This window comes from Piliocolobus tephrosceles, chromosome 4, assembly GCF_002776525.5.
Source record: "Piliocolobus tephrosceles isolate RC106 chromosome 4, ASM277652v3, whole genome shotgun sequence".
NCBI classification, from domain to species: domain Eukaryota; kingdom Metazoa; phylum Chordata; class Mammalia; order Primates; family Cercopithecidae; genus Piliocolobus; species Piliocolobus tephrosceles.
Window position 1 is genome coordinate 87,508,538 of NC_045437.1, and position 15,554 is coordinate 87,524,091.

The 15,554-nt window shown below is 38.8% G+C and overlaps 1 protein-coding gene across 1 annotated transcript in view; it reads left to right on the forward strand.

Moving 5' to 3' along the window:
* ADGRV1 (adhesion G protein-coupled receptor V1) overlaps positions 1-15,554 on the forward strand; it is a 614,529-nt gene that overhangs the window by 105,091 nt on the left and 493,884 nt on the right. Inside the window, exon 22 of the mRNA XM_023215075.2 lies at positions 11,782-11,958. Within this exon, the coding sequence (XP_023070843.1) occupies positions 11,782-11,958 (177 nt within the window). The remainder of the gene's footprint in view (positions 1-11,781; positions 11,959-15,554) is intronic.

Here is a 15,554-nt window from a genome sequence, read left to right on the forward strand (position 1 = left end):
GAGAAGGTAATTATTCTGTGATTTGTTTTCTACCAACCAGGTACACTATGTCCTGGCAAAGAGCAGGTGGTTAATAAACTGTAATTAAAAGAATGAATAAAACCTGTGAAGCCATTTAGAGTCCTGGTGAGGCATGCCAGATAGTGCTTTGGATTCCCAGTGGGATGTGTATTGAACAGAAGGTGGATTTTGTTCTATAGCCTAGTAACCACATTCTCATGTTTCTTCCCCATATTTTGTTATTCTGTGTACTTCGTATATTATTTTCTCTCTACAATATTTTAACACTGTTTTTACGTGTCTTGCCAAATTGTATACCAGATAATTATAAATTAATGAAGTTGCTTTCATAGTGATTCAAAGAACTTGATAATCTTATTATTTTATTTTTTATAACTAATACTTGCATTGTATTTTATATTTATGAACTGTGGCTTTATTTTATACAAAATATATTTTGTATTTATAAACTTTGGGAAGATCTTGTGAAAATAAGAATATCATTTCGACTTGGACTGTATTTGTTTTTAAGTGCCTACCATATGCTATGTGAATAGACTCCTTTGGATATAAGTGATATTGGTATAATCCGATATCACCAATCATCACCCATGCATGAAACAAAATTAAAAATTAATTGGATTTGTAGCTTTAATTTCTGTTGCAATAGAGAAGGCCGATTCATGGTTCAGAATACTTTTTCTAAGAAAAGAGATTTCAAAAACTCTTCTTACTATTTCTGTTTATTATTACTGTTCTGATGATCTGAATATTTGGCAAATTCTTGACTTAAAAGAGGAGACGGTAGTGAGTGTTATTGTTTCCAGTGAGATACTGTGTGAGGATGGTTTGATGATTATTATGGATGTTAGGCCCCTTCCTCTAGTGGTCTAAATGTTTGTATCATAATTCTAAACTCAATCAGATGAATATTTTAATATTAGAAAAAAGGTTTAGATATTTATTTTCTATGTCTTATGCGTTTTTGTATTAATAATTACATACTGGAGTCCAATATTTCTAAAACTGTTGCCCTTGGATGACCCTGTCAGAAATACCTAATGCTTATTACTGGACATCGTTCTTGACTCAGGACCCCATTCCTGGATCACATTCTCTGGCTAGGGGACAAGGGAAGTTTAAGCTGAATTAGAAAATCTGTTTAAATGAAAGTTTTCATATATAGAGTATACACTAAAACAGAGAAGATAAAGGAATGAGTCCCAGTGTACTAGCTTCAATAATTATCAGCCTTTTGGCAATGTTGTTTAATTATTTTTGGTTAAAGTACTTTTTTTTTTTTGAGACGGAGTCTCTGTCCCCTAGGCTGGAGTACAGTGGCAGGATCTCGGCTCACTGCAAGCTCCGCCTCCCAGATTCATGCCATTCTCCTGCCTCAGCCTCCTGAGTAGCTGCGACTACAGGCACCCACCACCACGCCTGGCTAATCTTTTGTATTTTTAGTAGAGACGGGGTTTCACTGTGTTAGCCAGGATGGTCTTGCTCTCCTGACCTCGTGACCGCCTGCCTCAGCCTCCCAAAGTGCTAGGATTACAGGTGTGAGCCACCGTGCCTGGCTGGTTAAAGTATTTTTTTAAAGCAAACCTCAGGCATTATGTGATTTCTCTGTAAATTCAGAAATATTAAAGGTGGATTTGCACTGAGAATCCTGATGTTTTTTTTTTAAATTTTTTAAAATATACTTGAAGTTCTAGGGTACATGTGCATAACGTGCAGGTTTGTTACATATGTATACTTGTGCCATGTTGGTGTGCTGCACCCATCAACTCATCAGCACCCATCAATTCGTCATTTATATCAGGTATAACTCCCAATGCAATCCCACTCCCTCCCCCCTCCCCATGATAGGCCCCGGTGTGTGATGTTCCCCTTCCCGAGTCCAAGTGATTTCATCGTTCAGGTCCCACCTATGAGTGAGAACATGCGGTGTTTGGTTTTCTGTTCTTGTGATAGTTTGCTAAGAATGATGGTTTCCAGCTGCATCCATGTCCCTACAAAGGACGCAAACTCATCCTTTTTTATGGCTGCATAATATTCCATGGTGTATATGTGCCACATTTTCTTAATCCAGTCTGTCACTGATGGACATCTGGGTTGATTCCAAGTCTTTGCTATTGTGAATAGTGCCGCAATAAACATACATGTGCATGTGTCTTTATAGCAGCATGATTTATAATCCTTTGGGTATATACCCAGTAGTGGGATGGCTGGGTCATATGGTACATCCAGTTCTAGATCCTTGAGGAATTGCCATATTGTTTTCCATAATGGTTGAACTAGTTTACAATCCCACCAACAGTGTAAAAGTGTTCCTATTTCTCCACATCCTCTCCAAAACCTGTTGTTTCCTGACTTTTTAATGATTGCCATTCTAACTGGTGTGAGATGGTATCTCATTGTGGTTTTGATTTGCATTTCTCTGATGGCCAGTGATGATGAGCATTTTTCCATGTGTCTGTTGTCTGTATGAATGTCTTCTTTTGAGAAATGTCTGTTCATATCCTTTGCCCACTTTTTGATGGGGTTGTTTGTTTTTCTCTTGTAAATTTGTTTGAGTTCTTTGTAGATTCTGGATATTAGCCCTTTGTCAGATGAGTAGATTGCAAAAATTTTCTCCCATTCTGTAGGTTGCCTGTTAACTCTGATGGTAGTTTCTTTTGCTGTGCAGAAGCTCTTTAGTTTAATCATATCCCATTTGTCAATTTTGGCTTCTGCTGCTGTTGCTTTTGGTGTTTTAGACATGAAGTCCTTGCCCATGCCTATGTCCTGAATGGTACCACCTAGGTTTTCTTCTAGGGTTTTTATGGTATTAGGTCTAACATTTAAGTCTCTAATCAATCTTGAATTAATTTTCGTATAAGGAGTAAGGAAAGGATCCAGTTTCAGCTTTCTACTTATGGCTAGCCAATTTTCCCAGCACCATTTATTAAATAGGGAGTCCTTTCCCCATTCCTTGTTTCTCTCAGGTTTGTCAAAGATCAGATGGCTGTAGATGTGTGGTATTATTTCTGAGGACTCTGTTCTGTTCCGTTGGTCTATATCTCTGTTTTGGTACCAGTACCATGCTGTTTTGGTTACTGTAGCCTTGTAGTATAGTTTGAAGTCAGGTAGCATGATGCCTGCAGCTTTGTTCTTTTGACTTAGGATTGTCTTGGCAATGCGGGCTCTTTTTTGGTTTCATATGAACTTTAAAGCAGTTTTTTCCAATTCTGTGAAGAAACTCATTAGTAGCTTGATGGCGATGGCATTGAATCTATAAATAACCTTGGACAGTATGGCCATTTTCACGATATTGATTCTTCCTATCCATGAGCATGGTATGTTCTTCCATTTGTTTGTGTTCTCTTTTATTTCACTGAGCAGTGGTTTGTAGTTCTCCTTGAAGGGGTCCTTCACATCCCTTGTAAGTTGGATTCCTAGGTATTTTATTCTCTTTGAAGCAATTGTGAATGGAAGTTCATTCCTGATTTGGCTCTCTGTTTGTCTGTTACTGGTGTATAAGAATGCTTGTGATTTTTGCACATTAATTTTGTATCCTGAGACTTTGCTGAATTTGCTTATCAGCTTAAGGAGATTTTGGGCTGAGGCAATGGGGTTTTCTAAATATACAATCATGTCATCTGCAAACAGGGACAATTTGACTTCTTCTTTTCCTAACTGGATACCCTTTATTTCTTTCTCTTGCCTGATTGCCCTAGCCAGAACTTCCAACACTATGTTGAATAGGAGTGGTGAGAGAGGGCATCCCTGTCTTGTGCCAGTTTTCAAAGGGAATGCTTCCAGTTTTTGCCCATTCAGTATGATATTGGCTGTGGGTTTGTCATAAATAGCTCTTATTATTTTGAGGTACGTTCCATCAATACCGAATTTATTGAGCGTCTTTAGCATGAAGGGCTGTTGAATTTTGTCAAAAGCCTTTTCTGCATCTATTGAGATAATCATGTGGTTCTTGTCTTTAGATCTGTTTATATGCTAGATTACGTTTATTGATTTGCGAATGTTGAACCAGCCTTGCATCCCAGGGATGAAGCCCACTTGATCATGGTGGATAAGCTTTTTGATGTGCTGCTGAATCCGGTTTGCCAGTATTTTATTGAGGATTTTTGCATCGATGTTCATCAGGGATATTGGTCTAAAATTTTCTTTTTTTGTTGTGTCTCTGCCAGGCTTTGGTATCAGGATGATGTTGGCCTCATAAAATGAGTTAGGGAGGATTCCCTCTTTTTTTATTGATTGGAATAGTTTCAGATGGAATGGTACCAGCTCCTCCTTGTACCTCTGGTAGAATTCAGCTGTGAATCCATCTGGTCCTGGAATTTTTTTTGGTTGGTAGGCTATTAATTATTGCCTCTATTTCAGAGCCTGCTATTGGTCTATTCAGGGATTCAACTTCTTCCTAGTTTAGTCTTGGAAGAGTGTAAGTGTCCAGGAAATTATCCATTTCTTCTAGATTTTCTAGTTGATTTGCGTAGAGGTGTTTATAGTATTCTCTGATGGTAGTTTGTATTTCTGTGGGGTCGGTGGTGATATCCCCTTTATCATTTTTTATTGCGTCTATTTGATTCTTCTCTCTTTTCTTCTTTATTAGTCTTGCTAGCGGTCTGTCAATTTTGTTGATTTTTTCAAAAAACCAACTCCTGGATTCATTGATTTTTTGATTTTTTGGAGGGTTTTTTGTGTCTCTATCTCCTTCAGTTCTGCTCTGATCTTAGTTATTTCTTGCCTTCTCCTAGCTTTTGAATGTGTTTGCTCTTGCTTCTCCAGTTCTTTTAATTGTGATGTTAGAGTGTCCATTTTAGATCTTTCCAGCTTTCTCTTGTGAGCATTTAGTGCTATAAATTTCCCTCTACACACTGCTTTAAATGTGTCCCAGAGATTCTGGTATGTTGTATCTTTGTTCTCATTGGTTTCAAAGAACATCTTTATTTCTGCCTTCATTTCGTTATGTACCCAGTAGTCATTCAGGAGCAGGTTGTTCAGTTTCCATGTAGTTGAGTGGTTTTGATCGAGTTTCTTAGTCCTGAGTTCTAGTTTGATTGCACTGTGGTCTGAGAGAGAGTTTGTTATAATTTCTGTTCTTTTACATTTGCTGAGGAGTGCTTTACTTCCAATTATGTGGTCAATTTTGGAATAAGTGCGATGTGGTGCTGAGAAGAATTATATATTCTGTTGATTTGGAGTGGAGAGTTCTATAGATGTCTATTAGGTCCGCTTGGTGCAGAGCTGAGTTCAATTCCTGGATATCTTTGTTAACTTTCTGTCTCATTGATCTGTCTAGTATTGACAGTGGAGTGTTGAAGTCTCCCATTATTATTTTATGGGAGTCTAAGTCTCTTTGTAAGTCTCTAAGGACTTGCTTTATGAATCTGGGTGCTCCTGTATTGGGTGCATATATATTTAGGATAGTTAGCTCTTCCTGTTGAATTGATCCCTTTACCATTATGTAATGGCCTTCTTTGTCTCTTTTGATCTTTGATGGTTTAAAGTCTATTTTATCAGAGACTAGGATTGCAACCCCTGCTTTTTTCTGTTCTCCATTTGCTTGGTAGATCTTCCTCCATCCCTTTATTTTGAGCCTATGTATGTCTCTGCATGTGAGATGGGTCTCCTGAATACAGCAGACTGATGGGTCTTGACTCTTTATCCAGTTTGCCAGTCTGTGTCTTTTAATTGGAGCATTTAGTCCATTTACATTTAAGGTTAATATTGTTATGTGTGAACTTGATCCTGCCATTATGATATTAACTGGTTATTTTGCTCGTTAGTTGATGCAGTTTCTTCCTAGGCTCAATGGTCTTTACATTTTGGCATGTTGTTGCAATGGCTGGTACCGGTTGTTCCTTTCCATGTTTAGTGCTTCCTTCAGGGTGTCTTGTAAGGCAGGCCTGGTGGTGACAAAATCTCTAAGCATTTGCTTATCTGTAAAGGATTTTATTTCTCCTTCACTGATGAAACTTAGTTTGGCTGGATATGAAATTCTGGGTTGAAAATTCTTCTCTTTAAGAATGTTGAATATTGGCCCCCACTCTCTTCTGGCTTGTAGAGTTTCTTCCGAGAGGTCTGCTGTTAGTCTGATGGGCTTCCCTTTGTGGGTAACCCGACCTTTCTCTCTGGCTGCCCTTAAGATTTTTTCCTTCGTTTCAACTTTGGTGAATCTGGCAATTATGTGTCTTGGAGTTGCTCTTCTCAAGGAGTATCTTTGTGGTGTTCTCTGTATTTCCTGAAGTTGAATGTTGGCCTGCCCTACTAGGTTGGGGAAGTTCTCCTGGATGATATCCTGAAGAGTGTTTTCCAACTTGGTTCCATTTTCCCCCTCACTTTCAGGCACCCCAACCAGATGTAGATTTGGTCTTTTTACATAATCCCATACTTCTTGCAGGCTTTGTTCATTTCTTTTTCTTCTTTTTTCTTCTGGTTTCTCTTCTCGCTTCGTTTCATTTATTTGATCCTCAATCGCTGATACTCTTTCTTCCAGTTGATCGAGTCAGTTACTGAAGCTTGTGGATTTGTCACGTATTTCTCATGTCATGGTTTTCATCTCTGTCATTTCGTTTATGACCTTCTTTGCATTAATTATTCTAGCTATCAATTCTTTCACTCTTTTTTCAAGATTTTTAGTTTCTTTACGCTGAGTACGTAATTCCTCCTTTAGCTCTGAGAAGTTTGATGGACTGAAGCCTTCTTCTCTCATCTCATCAAATTCATTCTCTGACCAGCTTTGATCCATTGCTGGCGATGGGCTGTGCTCCTTTGCAGGGGGAGATGCGCTCTTATTTTTTGAATTTCCAGCTTTTCTGCCCTGCTTCTTCCCCATTTTTGTGGTTTTATCTGCCTCTGGTCTTTGATGATGGTGATGTACTGATGGGGTTTTGGTATGGGTGTTCTTCCTGTTTGATAGTTTTCCTTCTAATAGTCAGGACCCTCAGCTGTAGGTCTGTTGGAGATTGCTTGAGGTCCACTCCAGACCCTGTATGCCTGGGTATCAGCAACAGAGGTTGCAGAAGATAGAATATTGCTGAACAGCAAGTGTACCTGTCTGATTCTTACTTTGGAAGCTTCCTCTCAGGGGTGTACTTCACCCTGTGAGGTGTGGGGTGTCAGACTGCCCCTATTGGTTGATGTCTCCCAGTTAGGCTACTCAGGGGTCAGGCACCCACTTGAGCAGGCAGTCTGTCCGTTCTCAGATCTCAACCTCCGTGTTGGGAGATCCACTGCTCTCTTCAAACTGTTGGACAGAGTCGTTTGCGTCTGCACAGGTTTCTGCTGCTTTTTTTGTTGTTGTTGTTTAGCTGTGCCCTGTCCCCAGAGGTGGAGTCTACAGAGACAGGCAGGTTTCCTTGAGCTGCTATGAGCTCCACCCAGTTGGAGCTTCCCAGCAGCTTTGTTTACCTACTTAAGCCTCAGCAATGGTGGGCGCCCCTCCCCCAGCCTCGCTGCTGCCTTGCGGTTAGATCGCAGACTGCTGTGCTAGCAATGAGGGAGGCTCCGTGGCCGTAGGACCCTCCTGGCCAGGGGTGGGTATAATCTCCTCTTGTGCCCGTTTGGTTAAAGTGCAGCATTGGGGTGGGAGTTACCCGATTTTCCAGGTGTTGTATGTCTCAGTTCCCCTGGCTTGGAAAAGGGATTCCCTTCCCCCTTGCGCTTCCCAGGTGAGGCGATGCCTCGCCCTGCTTCAGCTCTCGCTAGTCGGGCTGCAGCAGCTGACCAGCACCGATTGTCCAGCACTCCCTAGTGAGATGACCCCAGTACCTCAGTTGAAAATGCAGAAATCACCGGTCTTCTGTGTCGCTCATGCTGGGAGTTGGAGACTGGAGCTGTTCCTATTCGGCCATCTTGCTCCGCCCCCCTGGTGGTTTTTTTTAATGGACCCTTGACATTAGAAAGCTCTTTTATAACTTAAAAAGTTTACTTTATTGAACAAAATATTACTTTATTAAATTTTCTATAAAATGTTGATATATAGCATATAACTGTACATTCTTTTATTAGATATGAATAGTGATTTTGTAAAACTGAAAATATTCAGGAAGCTATAGGTTTTGATGAATGTTTTAGTAAATAAAAGTATAGTTAGGTAACTTTTCCCTGTATCTTTTGCAAACAAAATCCTCATCTTAGGCCTAAATGCTGTCTGGTAATGCTTACTGACTTGATAAAAATTTAAGTTTGTAAAAGAAACCATCATACATTTCTTAGTATCTCTTTGAATCTGTTTAACTCATGCCTCTTGCAGAAAAGGGAAAAGATTTAATATTTACATATTAAGATTAATGGTTTATTAATTTAACTCATGAGATGTTATGATCTCCATTTTCAGAAGAGACTGCGAATGCTTGGTAACTGGTAGAATGAGGAAGCTCAGGACTGTTTGACCTTAAAGCCATATTCTTTCCATCACACATTTGCTCATGTACCATTCTGCTAGCATGAAAATCCTGATGTAGATCCCTAAGTGGAAATTAAATCTGATGTTGTATTGACACGTGGGTCTCAAGTTGCATCCTCCTCTTCTGTCCAACATCTTAAGGTTGGAGTGCCCCACCTTCAGGACAGTCAGTTCTGCCATGACATGATGAATGGATTCTTAAAAATCATCACACTGTGCCAGATGCATAATGAGAAACACAGAACTTATGGAAAAGATGGGGTTAGGAAAACACTGCTCAAGAACTTGGTCATTGACACTTAAAAAAAATAGGGACCTGATAAAAATGTGCACACTGAATATTTAATATTTATAGAACACAATAAATATGACATATTAATTTTAAAACTTTAAGTTTATTTGTAGAAGTGGGCATCAGAAGGATTGCAGCTTATGTGTTATTGTGAAATGATAGAATGAATATTATCTAAAATTGGAGGAAAATTATAACACTAGATGTGGTTAAGTGTGGCTAGTAACACAGGTGTTGAACTGAGTAGCTGGTAGTTGTTGGAGGTATGTGTTTGAGGTTTGTAACTTGTTTCAGGTGGGCACAATTTTCTGTGTCCATCACGTTTCTTATGGATGAAGTAACACTTATAAGCAAATGCAAGCTGTGGCTGTTTTCAAATTGTTCCCTAATATATTATCAATTGCATTGGAACAATTTCATGATTTCAATATAAGGGTTATAGCAGAATTAAATGTAATTGGTCCTCTTCTTCTCTCCATCTACACTCCCCCTGTTCTGGCAACTGGTTTTCAGATACCATTTGTATAATTATATATTTATCCACCGATTTTATATGGCTTTAAATATCATTTATATATTGTTAACTTCCAAATTTATGATGTCAATCTCATCTTTTCTCTAAAATTCCAGACCCATTTCTTTACTTACAACTTGATGCATTTCTAGTATGTTTATTTCGTAGACATTTCAAATTAGACATATTTTAAGCCCTTTGATTCTTACCCAAAACCTGTGTCTGACTCATACAGTAGGAAAGTCAAGCCCACTTCACAGATGCCTGGGCTTCATATGTTGCTACTTGCTGTAAGTGGGCTGATGCCTCTCTAGTGCTCTAATCAGAGGTGTTTCTTAAGGTCAGAGGGCAGAGCCGTAAACCGTCCACTTAGCCATTCATCTTTTGTGGTTAGAGAAATGGCCTGAAGTATGAAGCTACATTCAACCCTGAGCAGTGTTCATGGTGTAGTTGATTGGTCAGGTGCTTGGAAGAATCAAGACTAGAGACAAAAATGTTTGGAGAGGAGTCATGTGAATAGATTGCCAGGAGTCAACACTGAATATGAGGAGGTGTTTCCCAAAAGGTTCTCAACCGTGAAATCAGAGTAAGGCTCCACTGCATATCGGCCAGACTCTCCTTTGTCACCACAGTGCCATTATCAGCATGATGGCAGGGATGGAGTTATGCATAAGTCTGACAGCATGAGCTCCCTCTTACCAAGACTGATGTTGCAAGTGGTGGTTGCTGAATGTCCAAACAGTGAGCAGCAGAGACCAAAGCTAAGCACTTCTCAATAAACCATTTACTGGTACATTGATCCCAGCCAGACTTTATCACTTCAAAGGAAACAGCAATTTATTCTTACTGGAATTAATACTTTAGCTAATGTATTTACTTTAGCCTCCTAATACATACTAATACAAGCATCATCATCTGAAGGCATAAAGAATGCCAGCTTTAACCACATGGAGACCTGCATCACATGGCCTCAAAGGGACTAATATGAAGGAGGTGTAGCAATGGGTACGTAGTCATAGGACTGATTCACTTGCCTCACCATATACCACGTTAACCTGAAGTAGCTGGCCTCCTCATACAATTAAATGGCCTGCTGAAGACCTAGCCATGGTGCTGGCTTAAGGATAGCTTCTTGGAAGGTTGAAGTATTGTCCTCCAGGATGCAGTATGTGCATTCAATGACTGGTATCTGTTTCTGTGTCCCCAATAACTAGAATACACAGGCTCAGGAAACAGGAGGTAGAAGTGAGACTGACCCCTGTCTCTACTACTTTTAGTGACCTGCTGCCTGAATTTGTTTCCCACTTTAGGCTCCACTGGATTAGAAGTTCTGGTTCTGGCAGTGGGGCTGGGGGAAGAATGTGCCTGCTAGGAGACAACTGAGGGCACCACTGACCTATCAACTGGTTGTTTCGGGCCTCTCATGCCCATGGACCAGCAGGCAAATAAAAGAGTTGGAATGTTGCCCCAGGTGTACTTGATCCTCTTTACCATGAGAACACCTGGGTTGCTGTGCTGCTAGTGAAACTCAGAGGATTTACTGGAACGTCTCCTGGTGACTCCACATTCATTGATAACTTTCGACTATTGTCTATTTGCAGACAAATCCCAAATCTGTCCTCTCCAAAATGTCAGCACCAAAATGGCTCTATCTTATGCTGATCAGAGATGCTTATGGTTCATATGGAAAATACAGAATGACATTCTATATATTAAAACTTGTATTTTTATCTGTATTCATTTTTGGTTCTTTTTTCTCCAAATTATGTATTTGCTAACATAAAAATAAAATTGAATTGAGGAGCTGAGGATTTGACAGTAGGAAGGCCTTACTCTAAATGATATTCCAACTGCTTCCACCATAGAGTTTTTAAGAATTATCTTAAAGTGTTTAGATAAAAAGTTTTCCACTTGAAAAAAAACACCTCTAGGTTTATATGGTAAAAACACCAACAAATATATTAAGCATGGCATAAGATACCTTCTTTGATCTGACTGTTGTTCCCACACTAGGCATCTCTCAAGGCTCTCCCCATTTGGCACTTCATGACCCCCCTGCCAAAATGATACCACCAAATATACTATATTGATTCTTATGTCTATGCCTAGAAAGTTCTCTCTGATGTCATGTTCCTCCCCCTACCCCGAATCCCCACCCTTATTTGGTCTGTCTGTGCTGAGCCCATTATAAAATTGCAAGTTTGTCTTTCTGTTTAGAATTATACTTATCCAGAGAAAGGACTACACATTAAAAAATATTTTGCAACCATACCATATGGCACAGTGGTTGGAACACGGAGATATCAATGAATGAATTACTTGTGCAGTTCAGAGATTATAATTCTTTTTCATTTATCTCTATAAAGGAATGGGAGAAAATGAATGATTGTAAATCTTTCTTAGCAGTCAAAGTTTATCTGGGGGAATGCACAGGCCTCTTTAGTCCCTTTTAGAGAGGTAGAAAGTCGTAGAATTAAGTTTATGGTAAAAGGATCTCATTAAAGCATTGGAATTTTGTCACTGATTTGAATTGCTATGCACTTATTAATAATTTGCATTCAATTTCAGATTGCAGAGGAGGGATCAACCATTTCTTGTGTGGTTGAGAGAACCAGAGGAGCTCTGGATTATGTGCATGTTTTTTACACCATCTCACAGATTGAAACTGATGGCATTAATTACCTTGTTGATGACTTTGCTAACGCCAGTGGAACTATCACATTCCTTCCTTGGCAGAGATCAGAGGTAAACCCTACCTTTTTTGTTCCTTTGAAAGCCTCCTGGAAAGCTTTTCCTGACATGTTTGTTCTGTAATTTCTTTGCAGCTTCTTGTTATGTAAGCAATTTAAAATATTTAGATTGTTAGATATACATCATGGTATAAAATATTTTTGTGTTTATGCAAAAGAAAAATTAATAATTTTGAATAATGTGTGTTTCTGTTTAGTTTATGAATCCCAATATAATAAATATCGTATAACTGACAGGTATATTTCTATGGATTTTTTGTTATTACTGATGCACTGGGAACCCACATAATTCTTTTATTACTATTATTATTATACTTTAAGTTCTAGGGTACATGTGCACAACGTGGAGGTTTGTTACATATGTATACATGTGTCATGTTGGTTTGCTGCACCCATCAACTCATCATTTACATTAGGTATTTCTCCTAACACTATCCTACAACAGGCCCCAGTGTGTGATGTTCCGCTCCCTGTGTCCACGTGTTCTCATTGTTAAACTCCCATTTATGAGTGAGAACATGCAGTGTTTGGCTTTCTATCCTTGTGATATTTTGCTGAGAATGATGGGAAACCACAGGAATTCTTTTTTTGTTTTTTTTTGAGACAGAGTTTCGCTCTTGTTGTGCAATGGCGTGATCTCAGCTCACTGTAACCTCCGCCTCCTGGGTTCAAGCGATTCTCCTTGCCTCAGCCTCCCAAGTAGCTGGGATTACAGGCATGCGCCACCATGCCTGGCTAATTTTGTATTTTCAGTAGAGACGGGGTTTCTCCATGTTTCTCAGGCTGGTCTCAAACTCCCGACCTCAGGTGATCCACCCGCCTCGGCCTCCCAAAGTGCTGGGATTACAAGTGTGAGCCACCACGCCCAGCCCAGAATTCTTAATGGTAGTCTTCTAATCAGCCAGTGAGAAATTCTTATAACTGTAATCTCGTTTTATTTGCATTAAACTTGGAGAGATGAGGGTTTTTTAAATATATATTTCAAGAGTAAAGGTGACGTCAGTTTCATAAAAAAACTTTCCACGAACAAGAGTCACATGTCTGAATATATACTTCATAAATAAATGATACTTTTTATAAGTGAGATTGGGATGAGGCTTTCTCCTGTATCAGAATATTTAAGTATTGATCATGTTGGAATATGCATGTCAATATAATTTTTACATTAAAATATAAATCTCTTATAAGTCATCAGGGATACATAGCAAACTAAGTTAAGGTTTGTAAATAATAAGTAATTTTTGAGGACACTTTTGAGGGATTTAGAAGTTAGTTGGATTAAAAAAAATTGAGGGAAGGTTTAAAATGTTAAGATCTAAAGAATAAAAGCTAAGGAAAAGTGACCAAATTTCTATAATTTGGTGGAATAAGGAAGCAAATTAAATAGTGTAACAGCAAAAGTTCCTTGATACTAGTCTGCGGACAGGCCCATGATAAAAGTTTTACTAGTACTTTACCATTGTTTTATTAAATTAAATTTATATACATTTTGAAAGAGATAAGCGTTAATCAAATTTAGTAATTAAAACAGTTCTAAATGTTCCAGTCAAGTATCATATAAAATATTTTGACTGGACATGATGGTGTGCACCTGTAGAGTAACCTACTTGGGGGCTGAGGTGGAAGGATAACTTGGTCCTGGGAGGTTGAGGCTGCAGTGAGCTGTGATCACACCAGTGCACTCCAACCTGGGCAACAGAGCCAGACCTTATCTCATATATATTTGATTACCTAAGTTAACAATTTCTTTTTCCCTTAGTTCATGAGTTCTGTGATTTAGGTAGTACATGTTATTGTTGCACTTCTCTGAGCACATTGGCTGTGTCATGTATTACTCCTTAATTTAAAATATGATTAAAATGTACATTAAAAGCCAAATTTAAGTTTGAACTCAGATCTAGTGAACCAAAATCTCTAGAAAAAGAACATTAAAAAAAAAAAAAAAAGGTCTCCAGGTGCTTTTAGGACCAATGATTAGTATTTTGGAGACTGTATTTGGATTTAGAGTTTGTTTTCAGACAGTTTTCACTCCTTTCTGGGAGAAACCAGGAAGTCGCCATTCTTACTTACATAGCCTCTCTGTTTCTTACTCTTCATGTTAAGTGCCTCATCAGGCCTGCATCTTCTCTCTCTAGACAAATCTCAAATCTAACAATTTTTCCACATCTCTTTTGTTACTGTATTAGTTCAGAATTTTATCATTTCTGGTCAGTCACCTCCTGACTTATCCTCTTGCATCCTTTTTTGTTTTGTGCACTCTGTTTATTCTGCCATGGTATTTATTCTAAAGCAGAATGCTCATTTGGTCAGTCCTCTGCTTATGATTCTTCAATTTATCTCCACTTTCTATGGAATGAAGTCCAAGTGTTTTATGATAGCATAAAAGATCCCTATGATTTGGCTCCTGATTATTCATTCAGCCTCATGTTTTCCTCTTGACTGGTGATCTGATTGCAGATGCCGTGTTCTTTCATGTCTCCTTGCCTTTGTCAGTATTGTGTCTTTTGTTTGGAGTGTCCTTTCCCGTTGTTATTTACAACTGTAAGTGATCAATCAGAATTTGCTTCAAACACGTCTGCTGTAAAACCTTACCAGGTAGAGTTAGTTTCTTCATCACTTTATTTTGTACAGAACTCTATCATGATATTTTCGCATTGGATTTTAAGTGATTTCCTATAGATCTGTCTCCTGTGATAGATTAGAACTGGGGCCATGTCTACCCCCAGCATACTGCATATGTCGAAACATGTTTGTTTGATTAATAAAGGAGAAATTGTTTTTTCACTTTAAATTTTGAGTTAAATTTTGTAGAGCATGGCTGAGTTATTCCTATTCCTTTTATAATCTTTTTTGGATTAATTGCTTGTGCTGGACTCCTAAGGCCCATTGTGAATCTACTTTCTAAAATACTACTCCTGAGCACGTCAGGCTCTCCTTAGGCAGACACTAGACACAGGTACATTGCCCTTGCTTCTTGTCCTATCACATCTCATCATAGAACTTGCAGTTTCTTAATTGGGAAGTCTCTACCTGATGTTGGTAATACCATGGTCTTTGGTATTAAAAAATATATGATATATTGGTAAATCAACATATCATATATGATGTGATATTGATGCATGTATAGGCTACTGTCAGAAAATGCTACTGCTCAGCACCTGCCTTAGTCTGTTGGGACTGTTATAACAATATACCTTAGACTGAGTACTTATAAAGAACAAAAAGTTACTGCTCACAGTTTTGGAGACTGGGAAGTCTGAGAGCAGGGTGCCTGTAGATTCTGTGTCTGGTGAGGGCTTACTCTGCTTCAAAGATTTGGTGCCTTCTCAATATCCCTCCTCACGGTGAAAGGGGCGAAGAAGCTCCCTCAACACTAATTCGTTCATGAGGGCTCTATCCTCAAGCCTTCATCACCTCCTGAAAACCCCACCTTTTAATAACACTACTTAGGGGATTAGATTTTAACATAGGAATTTGGGGGGCAGGAGGACAAGACATTCAGACTATAGCAGCACCCATTATTTTAAAGGAATTAATCTATTCAGACTTCTCTTTCTCTGTACATGTCTGTATGCACACATACGCACACAC